At 35.7% G+C, this 19444-nt stretch overlaps 1 protein-coding gene across 2 annotated transcripts in view; it reads right to left on the bottom strand.

Moving 5' to 3' along the window:
- zdhhc3a (zinc finger DHHC-type palmitoyltransferase 3a) overlaps positions 1-19444 on the bottom strand; it is a 29974-nt gene that overhangs the window by 1974 nt on the left and 8556 nt on the right. The window contains exons 5-7 of one of the 2 annotated variants that reach the window (XM_056475028.1): positions 16686-16767; positions 10828-10958; positions 1483-4890 (exon numbers count right to left, since the gene is read on the bottom strand). In XM_056475028.1, coding sequence (XP_056331003.1) covers positions 4732-4890; positions 10828-10958; positions 16686-16767 — 372 coding nt within the window. In that variant the 3' untranslated portion in view covers positions 1483-4731. Of the gene's footprint in view, positions 1-1482; positions 4891-10827; positions 10959-16685; positions 16768-19444 lie in introns of those variants that run through there. The other variant, XM_056475027.1, reaches the window with a different exon arrangement.

Below are 19444 nucleotides of genomic sequence, written 5' to 3' on the forward strand. Positions count from 1 at the left end.
TCAGGTGTGTTTAACTGTTGTTGGAACTAAAATATGCAGGACACCGGCCCTCCAGGACCGAGATTGGACACCCCTGGTTTAGGTTCACAGTACTCATTAGGATTAGTTTTTGAACTTAAATAGTTTGAGTTACCTTAACTTATTGGATTTTACAGTGTATTTATTGGTTGGCTTCAACTTCATAAAAGAACGCTATATATAATTTTTTTCCCATTATTTTCCTTTTCATTCACAGAGATTAGCTAATACTGGTGCCTGATGCATGTCTGTTGTTAAAAAAGCCATTTGATATTCATTTACGATTCTAATTTTATCATATAATGGCTAATAGCTGGTCAAATATTGAATGAAACGAAAAATAAAATTAAAGAGTGTCATATAGCCTATAACACGCTTTTACATTTATTATTATTTTATTTTTTTACATTTTGGCAGGAGTAAAATTTGCACATGTATTTTCAACAACCAAATGCATTTATACCCTTAGAATTGGGGTGTCCAAACTTGGTTCTGGAGGGCCGGTGTCCTGCATATTTTATTCAAACCCCAATTAGACACACCTGAACCAGCTAATCAAACTCATTCTAGGTATACTTAGGAAACTTCCAGGCAGGTGTGTTAAAGGAAGTTGGAGCTAAACTATGCAGGACACTGGCCCTTCAGGACCGTGTTCGGACACCCCTCTTCTAGAATGCATTCCAGACCACAACCTGAAGTGGGTCAAGAACTCAGATTTGGATAGTAATACAAGTGACCAGGTGTAAACAACCCATAAAAAGTCTACTTCAAAGGAAATTCACCTATATCTTGGATGAGTAATTAATTCGTAAATGATAATTTTTTGGGGGCAACTATCCCTTTAATGAGAGATAAGCCAAATGACTGCCACTTAAAGGAACATATTAAAAAAAAAACAAAAAAAAAAAAAACACATGGATCGTGCAGCATGCCTTCACATTGAAATGAATCCACGAGAAAAGAAAAACAGACCATTTCAAATAGCATGCGTTCAGACAAACAGCACATTAAATGTGTTTAAATGCTTTGTAAATCAGCAGCAATTCAAAGCTTACCTCCATTTCACACCAGTCAAACAGGGACATCGGCCTAATTTCATACTAAATATAATTAGAAGCTTTTTAATTAATTGTAAATACCAAAAACATGAAAATAGAATTTTCTTTTTTGAGGAAGGGAACCATTCGTAAGAAACCACAAAATGATTAGGGAAACTAGGTTAGTGTAAAAAAAAAAAGAGAGGAAGTTGATGGGGGAAATACAGACCAAGCAAATTTGAAAACATTTGGATCTCTTGAGAAAATGCAACACAGTGATTTTGCAATGCGGATGGCGTTTCAGCTGCTGATACTATTTTAGACTTTTCAGAGGCAGAGATGGTTTTGTAATGTGGTTATGCATTCAGGAAACCCACTGTCAGACACATTAGACGTGATGTGTTGTTATATAAAAACACTAATGACCGGGTGTTTTAGGTTTTTAATTCAACATTTGACAAAGAAGAACAGAATGATTGTCTTTTTCATACACAAGCACATATCATCCGTTCATCATAACACAAAAAAATGTATATCAATAAAATGTCAAATAAATGCAATAAAACCGAAACAATGGCAACGACGTGTAAAAATGACGTTTTCGAAAACACAAATTCCCACAATTTCTTATACCGGTTTCATTTCTACATTCCTGCAAACCAGGTTTATGAAAACATACCAAGTAAATAAGCTCTAAATCAAGGAAAGACTGATTATCATTCAGCCTTTTCAGTACAAGTGCTGCTGTCAGTCTACTGTATGTTATGTATAACAGCAAATATACCCACTGTATCTCAAAGCACATTCTTTACATTTCTAATTTTTTAGGGGTATAAAATGATCTGACAATGCACCAGCTATGGAATTTAATATCCAATCTGTACGTTCCATTCCATTGTAAGCAAACAAAATAAATATTTATACCCCTATTAAACATACTAAATCGTTTAATATAATTTTTTTATTCTGCCAAAGTCAATAACCCATGTTAAGGCCTGTTCACAAGAATGATAACTAAAACAATAAATTTATTGGTGTCCTTTATGGTTTTGTTTCTCTAAAGTTTGCGTAAAGTTTTTGTTTGCGCTCTAAAGTTTGGAGCTGTGCCAAAAAATCATTTTATGGCCCGTTTCCTCTGAGTGGTACGGTACGGTATGCTTTTATGGTCGTTTCCACTGTCAAAAGGTCCCAAAAAGCGAACCGTACCACTTTTTCTGTACTTTTAGCACAACAAATGGGTACCAAAAGGTGGAGCTAGACGCGTAACTGAACGCTATTGATTTACAGAGATACGTCACTAGCGCACACAAGCAGGAGAATGAAAACAAAGGAACCGCCATGTTTTAAATACACAGCCGAGACATTACACTGTAATACTATATACATATAGTAACAAGCCATGGCCGACCCGAGCTTAAACAAACCTTGTCGCCGTCTTGATGAACAGCCACAAAGCCAAGAAGAACAAAATCTGCTGTGTTCTGTTTTTGTTTTATGAGGCCGTCTAAAATGCGAGCAGTTTCACTTTCTCCAGAGAGTTCGCGTGCACTCACCACACGTCTATATTTGAAATGACAAACTTCTTGGGCTGATGATAATAACATGCTTGTGATTATTGAAGTGCTTCTGACATCCGATCCTCTCGGAAACGGACAAACGCGAGAGTGAAGCGGAAAAAAAAAACAAAGGAGCAAATGATTGTTTCAGCAACCTAAAACATGAACAAACTGCCATGTTTATCGATTATCGTTTTGAACTATTATGAACTCGGAATGATGGAATTACTTTGGTACCCTTTTGGCAGTGGAAACGCAAGCCTGATAAACGTGACCTGTACCGTACCGTACCACTCAGTGGAAACGGGCCACTAGAAATGAATTCTGCATTGATTGTGAGATTTAATGAAGGATAAATTCTGGTTGGCTGATGGGTTAATCATTCAACTTTAAAATATTGTTATACAGCTGTGGTGTGGACTTTCCTTTTTCAATATAATTTGCAGGATTAAAAAAACTTTAGCTTTTTAGATATCATTATAGTTATCATTCTTGGTATAATGTATTTAAAAAATATGTATCTGTAACAGTAATAAACCATTTTATTGAATGGTTGTCAGTGCTCTTAAAGTATTAACCAGGAAAGGACAGGAGAATCTGTAAATATATCTAAACAAAAAGGGGTCCTTTTATGCCCTTTTTACAAGATTTAATGTCTGACTTACAAAAATGTGACTTTAATTTCACCTTAAAAGATTAAAATGCTGCTATAATAAACAATAAATGGTTATTTAGTTGGAAGTAAAAATACTGGTTTATGTCTAGATTTTTTAAGACTATGTGAACCGGAAGTAGCTGAGACTTTAGTCGGAAGTCCACCAACATACTGAAATAAAGCAGAATATTGAGTAGGAGGCAGGGCTTTATTTTTGTGCATCATTCCTTTGTGGCAAACTAATGGTAACAAGGACATGGTTAAAATATCGTGGCAGAAGCTGTCAAACTGACGTCAACAAAGTATGACCGTCGCTCCAAAAGTGAAGGGAAAATTACCAAAACAAGCATTTTTATTCCAGTGGATTAACTTGCACAGACTCATTGTTTATCTTAAGAATAACAATGTGCGCTAGCAAAATAAACGTTGCAAATTTTGATTTGCAAATTAGCAGCTGCTTCATGCCACATTTCCAGAAGAGGGCGGAGCTTTTACATATCAATGATGGCAAAAATAACCAAAACAGCTGCTTATGTTTTAAAGCCTTGTTAGTTTAAACTAGTGATATGCTTACTTTTATGCTACAGGCCAGGATTTGTAAATGGAAGTAAAGCAAATCAAATAACAGCTTAAAGTCACATGACAGTGAACGCGTGGCAGGTGTAGTTTCTTTAAATTTCCTATATACTACACACGGTCACACATTAGAAACAGTACTTAATTTCAGAAACTGTATTCATGAAGTATGGTATTGATCATTTTGAAATGCCTCTAATGTCTCTAAATACAAGCTTATGCCAAGAGCACTCACAATCACACAAGCTGACATAATATTAGTTACGCATGGATGCGGTTTATGTATCAGTATAATCGCTTGGTGAAACAACAGTGTCTCTCAGACATACTTTAATTTTAAATATTATAATGTTTATGCGTAAAAAAAAAAAAAAACAGGATAACAATGGAGGCATTAGAGAGAGTTCAGAAACACTGCTCATTAATATAATGGCTCTTTTTAGAGTGTGGACTTTTACTTCGTAACTTTGTGGATCTTTATTTAAAGCTAAAGTGGGTTTGGAAATGTAAATGGCATAATAAGACCCCTTTAAAAGTACTTGAAGAAAGCAATTTCTTATATTGGGCGACATTCTGAGATTACAGCAGTGATTATATTAGCATAAATGCATGTGTATTATCTGTCCCTCATCCGTCTTTATTTCTGTGTAGCTCAGCAGAGATTAGGACATGATGAAGCTTCCACTTTATGGCTGTACTTAAAATAAATATAGGCATAAAAACGTTTGGATATAAATGAGTAGTTCGCTGAAGAAAAAAAAAAAAACAAGATGATAAAGGTGGTTTAGTCTCACTGGCAAAGGCTCTGGTCAAATCAGGATAAAGAAAGACGCTGTTTATAAGCGCAGTCCAAGTGCACTCGAGTCTCTAGCTTAAAAGCTTCCTGAGCTCAGACCACATACTGGTAGGGGTCGGCTTTTCCGTGGTCGGGTGTAGAAAATGGGCTAAACCATGCTATCGAGAAGGGGTGTCCGAATACCGCCTTCATGTTCATCCATTTTGTTTTTTTAGCCCATCTTCTCTCTTCCTTTTTCAACTGCTCTATACCCTAAAAACAAGAGATAACCGAGAGTGTGTGAATAGTATTTAAATAAAAAGAAGAACAACTGACCCATTCCATAAAACACAGATTTTAATCCCAGAAGAGTTTATGTAATGCCATTACATTTAGGTTTAGAATACAATATTATACATGTTATTTATCACAGTGGGAAAATGGGTCAAATTGAGCACACTATTTTTGGATCATGGGTTGTGTAACCAGGATTTATAATGGGAATATGTTTATCATTTCCTTTTCTAAAATATGCTATTAGTTTATATTATTAATCTGAAAAAAAGAAAAGTCAAGTTAAACACACTGCATTGTGGAACATTAGCATACTCAACTCAATATAGACTACCTTTAAAAAGTTTGGGGTTGGTAGGATTTTTTGGTAACATTTTACAGTAAGGTTGTATTAGTTAATGTTAATGCATTTACTGACATCGGGTGATGGAAAAAAAACTTGTTTATTGTTAGTTCATGTTAACTCATAGTTTATTAAATATATAAATATGAATTTGGATTTTTATTATGTATTAGTAAATGTTGAACTAAGACTTATAAATGCTGTACAAGTATTTTTCATAATTAGTTCACGTTAGTAAATACATTAACTAATGAAACCTTAATGTAAAGTGTGACCGATTATTTTTTAATGTTGCTTATGCTTGACAGTGCTACATTTCTTACTATTATCACTGGTTATTAAACAGTTGTACCATACAATATTTTTTTGTAAAAGCCACAGTACTTCTTTCAGGATACTTTAATGCATAGAAAGCTCAAAAGAGCAGCATAAATTAAACGAACCCTGACCCCAAGCTTTTGAACAGTAGTTTAAATGCAGAAAAACTAAGCTAAAAACAGTATCAAAGTATGCTGTTCGAAGAAGAGTACAATTGACCCGTCGCTAAGCCCCGCCCTCCTTAGTTACTGTCGTTATGCCTGTCAAGCTTTCGTGCCTGGCATGTCTATTACAATATGTATGCGTCTGTGTCAGACGTTCCCAGGGATATAATTAGTCATTTTTGGCAAACAGGTGAGATAGCTGAGAAAGCCAGACAAAAAAAGGACTGCAGTATGCATTACAGGTGTATATTCACAACATAATAGGCAAGAGATTAGAGAATTATTTAATCAAAACTGAAGCTAAAGCATAGCCACCTCATACATTCAACAGCTTTGTTTATGCACAGCAGGAGAGGTGAAATTAAAACAAATTCTCTAATAACAACAAATTAAACTGTGATTTCTCTTTTTTTAGCCAAAAAGCCTGATAGACTATTGTTGTACAATGAAATATGGCGTTACTAACCGACGAGGAAACACGCATGGACAGTGCTTCTACATCATTCATTCATTCATAGAAAGAGCAGCCAGAAAGGGAAAATTAATGGATTTGTGTTGAATATTAGCATCATTGACCCATAACAATGTACACCACCTATAACGGTCAGTATGTTTGTGTGCTTTTTATACTGTTTCTGTTCTAATTTGCAGTTAAGTGGTTAAAATAAATTAATTGAAATGCAAATCAAAGTATAAATAGCAGAAGTTAACAAATAGATTTTCCTTACCAGCAAATATTAATTCGACACCAAATATAAAAGCAGACACTAACCCGGTATAACGCTGTCACCAATGAGTAAATCTCTAAAAGATCGACGAAAACATCAGTAAATTGTAGCTCTGTCGTGGACATGAGGATGCGGGTGAAGGAGCTACGGGTGAAGTATATTGATCGCCAGTGCTCAGTTTGTCATCATATCCGTGTTTTGTTCTGTTGATTTGTACTCCAAATATTCGTAGCTTGAAACAGATGAAAATATGACTTGATTGTGCTGCTTTTATGGCTCTTCACACAGTTTGATCCACGCTGGCATTTGTCCCAATGGTTTTTGGAAAGGGAAAAAAAAATTCCATCACTCCGTCCCAACTTTTAGGAGAGCAGTATTAGATTTCCACAATGCTTTGGCTTATTTCCCTCCCTCGAAAGCTTGACAGACCACCTGCGTGTAGCTACAGTTGCTAAGCCACAATTTGTGTGGCGGTTTTTGGGTGTGGTTTAGCGAAGGGTCGATTGACTTGCAACTCTCAAAGTCACCTAATTAACACAGTGCAGACCTACACTTCCATAGTACAACAAACAAAATATAAAGACAAACATCAAGAAAACATTCTCTTCGGTATGAGATTAAAAGATTAGTAGTCGAATCTATTCTACAGGACAGGAATATACAGTCACAGGCCATTTTATTAGGTACACCTTGCTAGTATCTGGATTGGACTCCCTAATGTTGACATGAGACCATTACATAGTAGAAACAGATCATCCATGATAAAATCTCCCATTCAACAACATTCAAAAGTTCCTCTGCTGGATTGATATTTGGTGACTGTGGAGGCCATTTTGAGTTTACTGAACTGATTATTATGTTCAAGGATCCAGGATGAGATGAATAGAACTTTGTGACAAAAAGCAGTATTGTGCTGGAAGTAGCCATTAGAAGGTTAGCACACTGTGGTCATGAAGGGATGGACATGGTTAGTAACAACACTCAGGTAGGCTGTAGCATTTAATCAGGGAGTTGGTAACAAGGAGCCCAAAGTTTGCCATTAAAACATCTACCACACCATTACACCAGCACCCTGAACCAAAGCCTATCAGATCTGAAATGTTCTTTCCAATCTTCTATTGTCCAATTTGTGGTGAGCCCATGTGAACTGTAGCCTCAGTTTCACATCTGCTTCAAAGTTATGTATTCAGAGATGCATTTCTTTAGATCTCAATTGTTATAAAATTAGTTATTTGAGATCAGACTAAACATGATTTTTATTCTTTTCTGACAAAATCAAAGCATTTTCATCCACAGAAGGGCTGCTCACTGGATTTTTTCTCTTTTCTGACCACTGCACATCTTACTAAAATCACTGTGTGTGAATATCAGAGATCAGCAGTTTCTGAAATACCCAAACCAGCCTATCTGGCACCAACAAACATGTTATGTTTCAACACAATCTCACGGCAATTCGTAACTTTTTGATTTAGTGGCTAATTCGTATGAATTCGTACGATCTAATTCATACGATTTAGTACGATTTGCTCATCCCCCAATGATGGTTGGGTTTAGAGGTGGGGTTAGGTGCCACGCCACCTTTTTAAAATCGTACAGTTTCATACGACTGAACTCGTACCAATTCGTAAGAATTAGCCACTAAACTGACAAAACGTAAAATACTTACGTTTTCTCGTGAGATCAGGCTGCATGTTTATAAGTCATTTTTCGTCATCATTATGATGCTTAGTTTGAACTTCAGAAGATCCAAGTCTACATGCCTAAGTTGCTGCATGTCGTGATTGGCTGATGTCAGTCTAAGCAGCTGAATAGGTGTACCTAATAAAGTGACCGCTGAGTGTATGTGAATTGTGTTTTCCAAAGTCAGAAAATTCACTTTTCCACAGCATGGTATGACACGGTTTGGTTCAGCTCATGTTCAGTAGCTTTTTCACTGCGTTCTTCACCCATCACTTTTTAAGTACCACCTCTGGTGAGGATCCAAGAAACTCGTACCATTACCAACACATGACATATTTAATGCTGATTAGCAATTGGTCAGAGAGAATGGTCACTAACTGCTTGTTATAAACAATGTATCTGTGCACTTCATTATTTTGTTCAACGTAAATTTGCCTTCATAATCTCAATCAAATACCATAACCTTCCCTCCCCCTTGAAACAACTTTCCTTCTCTTCTGGTCACATGGAATGCCTTTGAGGTGGGGCTATCAGTGGGGATCTTTCAGCCCTGCCTTCGCATGAGCCATGGTTCAAATGAAAATGATACAATTCCGACAATTGTAAAATTTTAGCCTCTTGTTCTCATCATCATCAGCATCTGAAAACATTTATTCACATTCCTTCAGCTTAAGCCTGGTTTATAGTCGACACGTCCGCTAGTTCGCTTGAGTGCGCGCGGCGAATGTGGCATCATCGCTGTGTTTGCGGAGGTTCGCCTTGGGTGCGTGTGGCATGATTTCGGCTAGCAGAGCGCATGTTTTTTTTTTTTTTGAGACTCGAGCAAACAGTTCGTGCGGCGCCGCGATTGATTTGAGTTTAATATAAGCCACTTTGAAGAGATTTTGTCTGAAACCGATACGACTGTACACACATCTTTATGATCCGTGATCATGGAGATAACCTGATGATCAATAATTTTTGGCTAGAAATTGCAACAGCCGTGGGAAAGGAGGAAAGTTTTTGTTAAAAAGAAAAACCTGAGGGATAAGTTTGTTAAAAACAAAAGAGGCCATGGCAAAAGTGGAGACCCGTGTACACAATTACAGAAATATGTTTTTCCTCCAGTCATGGGTTTTACACTGATGTTTATATTACAATTTAAATTTATAACAATTTAATAACTACAAAACTATAATTAAGGAAAAAAATCATTTCTTTAATAACTGGAAAGGAATATTTGAACCTATCGGTTTACAATATACTGATGGCCTGTTTTTCTAGGCTTTATTGGTGATAATGGTCAGGAATTTTGGACCATTATTGCTTTTTTAGCAGTATAGGACAGAAACTAGCCAGACAGTGATGTGTGAATTGTGGAGCGGGCAAAATAAAAAAAAAATAAAATAAATCAGTATGTTTTTAGTAATCAAGCTTTTTTGGCTTTTATTCTTGCCATAATAAAAATATATTTGTAGAGCAACACATGTTTTTTACCATTAATATTTTAATAGGTAGAACTGTCCGTGATAAAACAAAAGCAAGTGATGCATCAAAGTTTGATTAAGAAAAAATCTTGAATGGTTATAAAAATCCTTATAATCATTAAAATAATTTATAAAAACAATACAAATAATTAGTTAAAAAATCTTGAATGATAATAATGATATGACATAGTTCCGGAAACGTCCTACTTCACCGTTTATCCATCTGACTTTACGGTGGGTTTCTTTTGACCGCCCCCTGTCATTTTAAAGAATATCACAACGGCGAACACGCCAGATATAAAAGCCTTGTCCGTTTCGCGAGGTGTGTGCGCACTCAGTGGAGGTGCGCGATGCGGCACCAGGCGAAAGTATAAATCCAGCTTCAGTCTCTTACTTATCAGGGGCCACCACAGCGGAATGAACCACCAACTACTCCAGCACATGTTTTATGCAGCGGATGCCCTTCCAGCCTCAACCCAGTACTGGGAAACACACATACACACACATACATAAACTGCGTCCAATTTAGTTAATCCAATTCACTTATACTTGTCTTTGGACTCTGGGGGAAACTGGGGAAATTCACACAAATATGGGGAAAACATGCAATCTCAACACAGAAATGCCAACTGGCCCAGCCAAGACTCGAACCAGCAACCTTCTTGCTGTGAGGCGACAGTGCTAACCACTGAACCCCCAGCCGATTCAACATTATCAGTGGTTATCAGCTGATAGATATGGGATTATTCATATTATTTATTAAATTTCCCATTTATTGTATTTTATTAACGTCTACCCCTACCCTAACCCTAAACCCAATCGTCAGTGTAATGTTTAAACAGATCTACACCACCAAACACCAAATGTAATCGAGCTGAACCAAGCCGAACTATACCGTACCACGCAGTGGAAAAGTGGCTTATGTGTTATACAAGCATACTGCCAAAAGGACTTATACGGCAAAATTAAATTCTGCACAGTGATGTTTTATTAATAACTAACCAAGCATGATATGTGCTGAAGAACCAGTGTGAATATATGCTAGTTTTCTGCTGTTCAATACCAAATTAATGCGCGTTACATTTCACTCCAGGCACCACAGCATTTTTGGTAAAGCTGTCCGCATGTGTTAACCTAAAAATAACAAAGCATAACAGTCCACAAGCATCACCTCCACCACGTTCGCCCACTGCCGGGAAAGAAAAATGGTTTCTTACCGTCTCATCTGTGCAGATGGAATGGACTTGGGTGCCAAACATCACAGAGGTGAAGATGAGGAAGAGGAGGCCCTCAAAGCACAGAAGGATGAGGAGGATGACGGTGGCAGGAGGGGAGAAGGTACTGCACTCTGGGGTCAGGAGGGGAAAGGGAACAGGCTTAACACAGATACAGTAAATACTAGTGCAACTATACTATTCTAGCTTCATTCAGACTAATTCATTAACTAAAAAGGGGGGGGGGGGTGGTATGAATAACTGGCAGCACATCTATATTTGTATATGCAAACTGGGACACACAACACGCATGGAAAGCATCTAAACACATTAGCACATGGGTTGAAAGGTTTGATCTTTTAGCCAAGCCTGGCTAGACATATACCAGTGACACCCTTGTTTTTGATTGGCCTATTTGGGTCAATGATTAGATGTACCATTTTGGTGCTGCTTGCATCAAATTAAATTTAAAATCCAGCTATCCAATCATAGTGTACCAAGGCGAGGAGTTTGTTTTCGTTGTATAAATCACAAAATGTCATAAATAAGTTTCTGCAGTTCATTATTTGCATGTATTTATGCTGTGTTAAAGTGTGTATAAAAAAATGTATGTGCTCAATGGGCTCTATGCACAGCTACAGTTATAAAGCCAACGTAAACTTCTGGTGAAAGCTTAATGTGACAATTTTCAATTGTTTTTACAGCATTAATGTTGTAATGTAATTTCAATACATTCAGTTAAATAGACTTAAGCGTTCATTTATTTGTCAAAGCGTGAAACAAGATGAAAGAATGTAGTAACCACTAGCGCCATCAGTAGCAACAGGCTAGCGCAGAAATTCCATTTAAAGTACTGGGGTAAAATAAACTGTCATATTTTAAAGACATGGCCGGGGGGGTGAATGGAATTTAATGCAGTGCTTCTTGTCCGATCTGGGACCCACTTCATATTGTAAATCTAACAGGCAGTGAAGATCGCTGATTTTTAAAGAAATCAGATCTTAAAATGTGACAATTTTGTAATTGAAAGTCTGTGTGCATGTAGCCAGTTGATTGGGACAATGTTTAAAGATTTCATGCATCTCTACGTTTCAATCTAGGCCTGTCACGAATCTAGTTTTTGTAATACAATATATATCGCACCCAAAATATATTGCGATAAAAGATATTATTGTCATTTTAAGACCATTTTATGCCACTCATTATATAAGGCCAGAATGGCAATATAATAGCATCATAATGCAGTTTCATTCTTAAGAATGTTTAATTTAACTGCAGTCATTTTCAGTGTTGGGGGTTACGAGTTACGTAATAATACTACTTTTCTAAGTTACAAGTAATGCATTACTTTAAAAAATTAAGTATTCGACTCTTAAAAAATTAAACGCAAGTTACTTTTTTGTTTAATTAACTAGCTATTAAAAAGTAAATTGCTGAATTAAAATTGAGATGAGAGAACGTTCATTATTTTGAACACATGGATCACAAGGAATTGTACTTGAAAATGGTTTGTACTTCACTAATAATACACTAATAACACATTGCTTTAAACTGTCATTAATCTGTAAATACATCTGAGGATGTTCTCAGAAGATAACATTATCCTGCATTATAAGTTTTCAATATGTTTTTTCAAGGTACATAAAAGGTGTAGATCAGGGGTCACCAATCTCGTTCCTGGAGGTCCGGTGCCCTGCAGCTTGCCTTTAGCTCCAACTTGCCTCAACAGGCCTGCCTGGGTGTTTCAAGTATACCTAGTAAGACCTGGATTAGCTTGTTCAGGTGTGTTTGATTAGGGTTGGAGTTAAAATCTGCAGGACACCAGACCTCCAGGAACAAGTTTGGTGATCCCTGGTGTAGATTATACAGTGCGTTGTTTATTGCAGAGCTCCTCTATTAAAAAAAAATGAAAACCTGCCAGATCTGAAAGACATCAAGCTTCAGCCTGGTAAGAAACAGTAATGCAAATGTAACTCAAAAGTAACGTAGCGCATTACTTCGCATAAAAATGAACTAAGTAACACAGCTAGTTCCTTTTACGATGGTAACTCAATATTGTAATGCATTACTTTCCAAAGTAACTTTCCCCAACACTTTTAACCATTTAATAACTAGGTATTGGAATCAGAATGTGTAAACATATATCCTAAACAAATCAGTAATAATAATAATAATAGTAAATGTAACAAAAAAAGTGCAAGGTAAAAAGAACTGGAAAAAAGTAACTGATCAATTTTCAGTTGTTAAGCACCCACGTTAAAATATACTATAGCAATTTATAGTAAATACCATAGTGATTTTTTAACCATAGTAAAGATAAAGTTCCCAATCAGCTAAAACGTTGCTGATATTGTTTTGTTGCATGGTATATATTGCATCACCAAAAACAGGGTTTCTGCAGGTGTCTTCAAATCTAATTTAAGACTTTAAGACTTTCATGAATAAAATATAGACTTATACAGGCCTAAACACTAAAGATTTTCTCTAATGGCCTGGTTACTTCTGTAAATAGTTTTGTATTAATGTAAGATCATGTAAAGGGATATGTTGCTTTAGTTTTCTTTTCCTGATTAGGGAATTTAATTTGGAGAATTAAAAATGTCTAACAGCTGTTGTGAATTGTATCTTTTTGCAATAAAAAAACTTAAATAAAAAGGCCAGATTGGGTAGCTTTACTTAGACATTAGGACCTGTTTAAAATAATTTAAGACCTACAACACAATATTTCGGTGAATTTAAGACTTTTTAAGGCCTAAAATTTTTAATTTTCTTTTTAACTTAAGACTTTTTAAGACCCTGGAGACACCCTGAAAATGATTGAGGTCATGTCCATGTGTTGTGCGTTAAGTCGATATATTAATAATTGTGACAGGCCTATTTCTATCCTCCATTTTTTTTAAAGTGACACTGGAAAAAAAACACGCTCTCTTATCTATAGTATCTAACAGTTTTTCCTGTTTACTTGGCATTCACACGGTCACTGCAAGCGTTAAGATACAAAGCAACTAAAGTAACAAAAATAAAACGTAACACTTACTGAACATTCAAAACCATGCTGCATGCTGGGCTGAACACACTAGTTTAAAAAGAATACAACCACATGTACACATACAAACAAGTCGCAAATTCAGGAAGAGCTTATTAAATGTTTAAAGGTGTCAAAACAATGGTAGAAATTTCCATCACACACAAAAGAGGCTAAGTTTGTTCATGACTTTAGTTCATTTGAACTATAATGAGCACATCACTAACAACTATGACCACAACTCACAACTATGAACTTTTGAAATCATGCCCATTATGGTTAATTTTATTAATATTTCACAGCAAACACATGCTAAATACCACCATAAAGAACTGCTCTCAACTTTAAAGGGTTAGTTCACCCAATCATTTGTGTTCACAAATTTGTTTGGCAAACAAACGTTTTCTTAGGAGCTTTATATGATTAGAGTTGAACCCCATTGTAAATTTTGACAATGTTATGGTTCCTTTTCTAGACTTTGAATGTCTCGGGGCCATTGCAGTCTACAGAGGGTGGGAGAGAACTCTCAGATTGCATCTAAAATATCTTAATTTGTGTTCAGAAGATGAAAAAAAGGGTCTCAAGGGACTGAACCAACATGATGAGGGCGAGTAACTACAAAGTTTTGGGGTGAACTAACCCTTTAAACACTGATTAAACATTATAATAAGCCTAAAACTTCAAAACTCTTCTTCTTGAGATCCACTGTCATGTAATGTTTATTTCTAACTTGCTTATGCAGGTTCTGCATACCTAAGTATTTACAAAAGATCTTGATTTGCTGCTTCGGTTATGTTTTATTTAGCCTAGCTTTTAAACTAAACTATGCAGAATAATCAGTCCCCAGAAGCACAGTTGAAAGTCTCTGCAATAAACATGATGCATTTCTGATAATTAAAAAAAAAGCCAAATGCAAAGTCAGAAAAGCTGCTTTAAGCTGAGGCAGATTCCAAACAATTGTCACAGTTATGCCTAGGAGGAAAATCTATTCTTAGTAAAGGATGCAATAATAAGTTCATACATCAATTGTCCCAGTCACAAAACTTAATTACTCCTAAAGTTCTATAACTGTTAACATTCAGTGGATATAAACATGGTTATTACCATATCATTTTTGTATTCCTAATAAAATAAGAGGTACACTTAAAAATTTTGCACTATATTTACCCATGTAATGCACTCTTGTCCAAATATTGTGATGTTACTGATATTTGCACCTTTTGTAAAAATGAGTGTGAAGACATTTGTCACTTGTTTTTTCATGCAATCATCATCATTTTAGAATGATTTAAGTTCATATTGCTTTTCCAAGATTAATACGATTGGTTATTTGCACCTTAAGGATGTTTTTTGTTATTTTGAAAACTAAAGCAAGTCCTTAGATGTAAGGCTGTGCGATTTGGGGAAAATATCTAATTGCATTTTTTTTAACAGATATTGCGATTTCGATTTGATTTGCGATTTAATTTTGCAATCAACTTAGGTGCTGGTTGCTGTATATCCTCATGCTGGCAACAATTTTGCGACAGCTCTTACAAATTACCAGTTTTAGTTTTGATGTCTGTGACTTTGAAACCAAAATATTCCCATATTACCGATGTCCTGTTTTTCTTTGATATGAATTTGACTAATAATGCTTCTGAAGCGGCAGACGCCATCATCCCACCAATCCGTGCTTTTCTGTTTGTTTGTTTTTATTTTATTGCGGGTGTTCCGCATAGTTCGGTTGCGCAATTCTGATTGGGCAAAACGAAAATGTGCTTACTCAATTGGCTTGTAAGACTTGTCACGCACAGCAGTCACGCATTTGATCTGGGCGGGGGAAATTTAGTATTATCGCAGCCTCTTGCGATTAGCTAATTACAGCGTTTCAAATTGCATTTTGATTTCGATTAATCGCATAACCCTAGTTAGAAGCCACTGTGAACTTTCTAATACTTGCTGGGAAATTTTACTTTCACAAACAGAGGCTTCTTACAAAAATTCCAATTTTAATAGATATTCTTATGTGAAGACTCACTTAGATTAATTAATAATAAAAAATGTGCTTCTTATTTTTTATGTACTTTATTTTTTGGTTTTGCTCTTTATCCTGTTTATCTAATGTGAATATTATGTAAAAGAACTGTTCTCTTTTACGGTTTTCTAAATTGTATTATACAGTTTCTTAGAATTAATAATAAAAAAAAAAATTATTAAAAAATGGAATCGACTTCTCCACGAAGATCAATTTTTAAAAAATGTAAAATTGGAGCTGTGGTAGTATTTTGTGCCCAAAATACAGAGCCCGTCTGTTTGAATCCAGCTCACATCATTAGGTTATACTACCTTCACTTCTTCATTACCTGACCTTTAACCACTATATTTACCAATTATGGCCCTCATATCAAGTGGCCCTTTATTTACATAATATTGCATGTTTGTTATAAAAAAGCAATGCATTTTTGTTACACACATATAATAGCAAACTTATTAATTAGTCTCATCAAAGTGTTACAAAAAGGATGCAAAACCTTTTTTACACTGTAATGCATCAAATTGAAAACAAAAAACAAAACAAAACAAAAAAAGTGTTTATATATATTATTTATTTAGAATGTATTGAAAAAAATGTATTGGATATATGTAATATGTATTATTAGAATGTATTGAAAAGTATAACAGACTGTCTCTGGGAGTAGTTCTTATCTGTATGCAAAGACTGGACTTTTCTTTTTTTCCCAGTAGATAACACTCTTAATTGCATGTTTGCACTCCGACCCTGGCATCTAGATGTCACAGGGGTCAAGTTATCGGTCTTGCTAATAATAACTACAATAACAGCTTCTCTACTTACTTGTCCAGTCATCTTCAAAGCAGTTGAGGAAATGAAAGACCACCATGACCAAGGAATGCAGGGAGATCAGGCAAATGTACATCTGAAAAACACATCAGCGCCAGCATTAGATGTTTGATTGTGATGGTTCACAATAGTCAGAATTCCTCATTTGTAAGTCTCTCTGAATTAATTCATCTGATTTAAAAAAATAATAAAAAAGTAAAAAGTGCAATGCACCGATAGGATTGTTTTGGCCAATACGATACAGAAATAATATAATAGAAATCTTTTGGACAATTCTGATATTGGTCAATTGAATACAGTATTATATTGTACCAGCTAGTTCTTTCTTCATTAAATCCATTTTACTGAATATGTATTGGATCCATTTAACATTCAACTAAATTCAACAATCCCAACATTTCAAGAGAAGTTAAGGTAAAAAAAAATGGCAATATTGCAATATTCAAAAGACATTTTTGCTATTCAATATTTAATTTGGCAGCTTTAACTTTTATTTGACATATAAAACAAAACATTTATTTAATACTCATAATCAATAACTCTAGTTTTGCTGCCATTTGTAAATTATAAGTTTTGCTTCTCCAGAAAAAAAGAATAGTGCAGTCATTTTCTTTTATTGTCCAAGACGTTTTAGCCCAAACTAACCAATGGTTAAGGTCAGCACTGGAGCATGGAAAACAACAGTTGCTTTCCCGATGCACATCTGACATATTATACAAAATTTGATTCAGGTCTATTATTTTGTACAGATTATATTTAGTATTTTTTTCTAGAAGTTAATGACTTGTTTTTTTTCAGTGGGGTAGTCAAAAGTATCAGCTTTAGTACAAATCAATGTTGATATTTTTAAAATGATCCAGTGTCTGTGTATCTGTGTTCAGGCTTGTTTAACAGTAGTGAAGAAGGGTGAAGCGATGACCTTCAGAGCCAATCACAATCATATCTGTTGAGCACGTGAACACAATGGCTTATCAGCTGTGTTTAAGATTGTGCTAAACAGAGCTCAAATATTGACGGGAAATTGTAGTTTTTAAATTTGAAAATGTAAATAATGATCTTTTTCATATTATTGTATATTAATAGCTTTAAATGGAATCTAATCGGCCAATAATACACCAAAGCATCCATAGTAAAAGCAAAAGTAAAAATAAATTAATAAAGTAAGCTCCTCTTACTGTAAATTAGTTATAAACAAACAAAAAGAAAATATTTACTGCTCATGAATTTGAGAGAAAAATCACAGACAGTGAATAATAACTAATCTTTCTATTGTGCATATGTTGACTGTTCACAAACAAAGACCTAATCCCAATTCTGTTTTTGTACCCCTACCCTTTCCCCTTAGCCCTTGAAACCATGTGAGGAGGAGGGGATTCAAAATTTACCCCTAATAAATGGGACACCACTTCAACACCTGCACACGTCATCATATGTCATCGCAATCTCTTGCTTCATACGAGATCAACAATCGCGATTGCTGTAGTTATTCCAGTTGTGTTATTTTTTGGTATTCATCTTCAGGAAATCACTGAAGGACGATATCATGTTATCATAATGATCTAATGTGGCAATAAGATCGTAACTGAACTGTGCATTTACACTGTGGCCATATTCACTTATGTAAACACACAAAAACAACGTTAACATTACAGCAGACACTGTAAAAAGCTAATTTACAGCCACTACACTTTTCTGACAGGGTATTCAAGTGTCATCATGACAGAATGTTTTAAGACTGCTATTTAGGAGTTACAGTGCTTAATTTGTGAATTGCGAGGTCCCGAAACAGATTAGGGTAACGAATCCAGCATGTAACCCGAGGATGTAGAGGTGTCGCGCACGAAAGTGGGGAAAGAGGGGTGGAACCTTGATGATGGGGATGGCAGGGTGCTGGATGGCGGAGGGGTGTCGTAACCGAAAGTGAAGAGGGTTGGGGAGTTGCAGAAGAAAGTGAAAGTAAACAGTGGACGGGGTAGGAGGGTGGTTGAGAAGGGGGAAATCGCTAAAATGAGGTGCCGGATTCGGCGTGTTCCGGCACAAATTAAGCCCTGCGGAGTTATTATTAGGATTATAGATAGCGTAACTTAGAAGTTTTTATTTTAGCTTTTTTTTTTTTTTTTAAAAGCATGATGGTGAAACACGAATGCGGTTATGAATGTATTAAAACATATGCTTGTTTGTAATAAAAAGTCATGATAATGACAATAAAAAAATATCCTTATTTCCATGTGTAGCCATGCTGCAGTTGTAGCTGGTGTATTTTGGGAAATCTTTGTACCCCTTGATTTCTCGTGTGGTCCTGAAAAATCTCCATTTCAAGGGGTATCTAGCCCTTCTCCTTAGCCCTACACCTTCAAGCTAAAGAGAATTGGGACATCCCTACCCATGCTTTTGCGCATTCATGTGAAGGGGTAGGGATGTCCCAATTCTCTTTAGCTTGAAGGCGTAAGGTCTAAGGGGAAAGGCTAAGAGGTAGAATTGGGATTGGGCCAAAGTGTACTTTAAAAATCTGTGCATTTGACTGCATTAAAAAAGCGTATGCCTATATTGGAACCCAGGAACCCAGGAACCCAGTGTGCCTGTAGCTTTCTCTACACATATATGTGTTGTATTACGTGACAGAAAACCGAAGACTTTTTCAGGCCGTATAGCAAATCACTCAAATCTTGTGTCTATTAAATATAAATCTGAGACTACTGTAGCAAAAACAGCTAAAACTGTTAAGTTAGCACTTTTAAACATCCGATCACTCA

This window comes from Danio aesculapii, chromosome 16 (assembly GCF_903798145.1).
Source record: "Danio aesculapii chromosome 16, fDanAes4.1, whole genome shotgun sequence".
Taxonomy (NCBI): domain Eukaryota; kingdom Metazoa; phylum Chordata; class Actinopteri; order Cypriniformes; family Danionidae; genus Danio; species Danio aesculapii.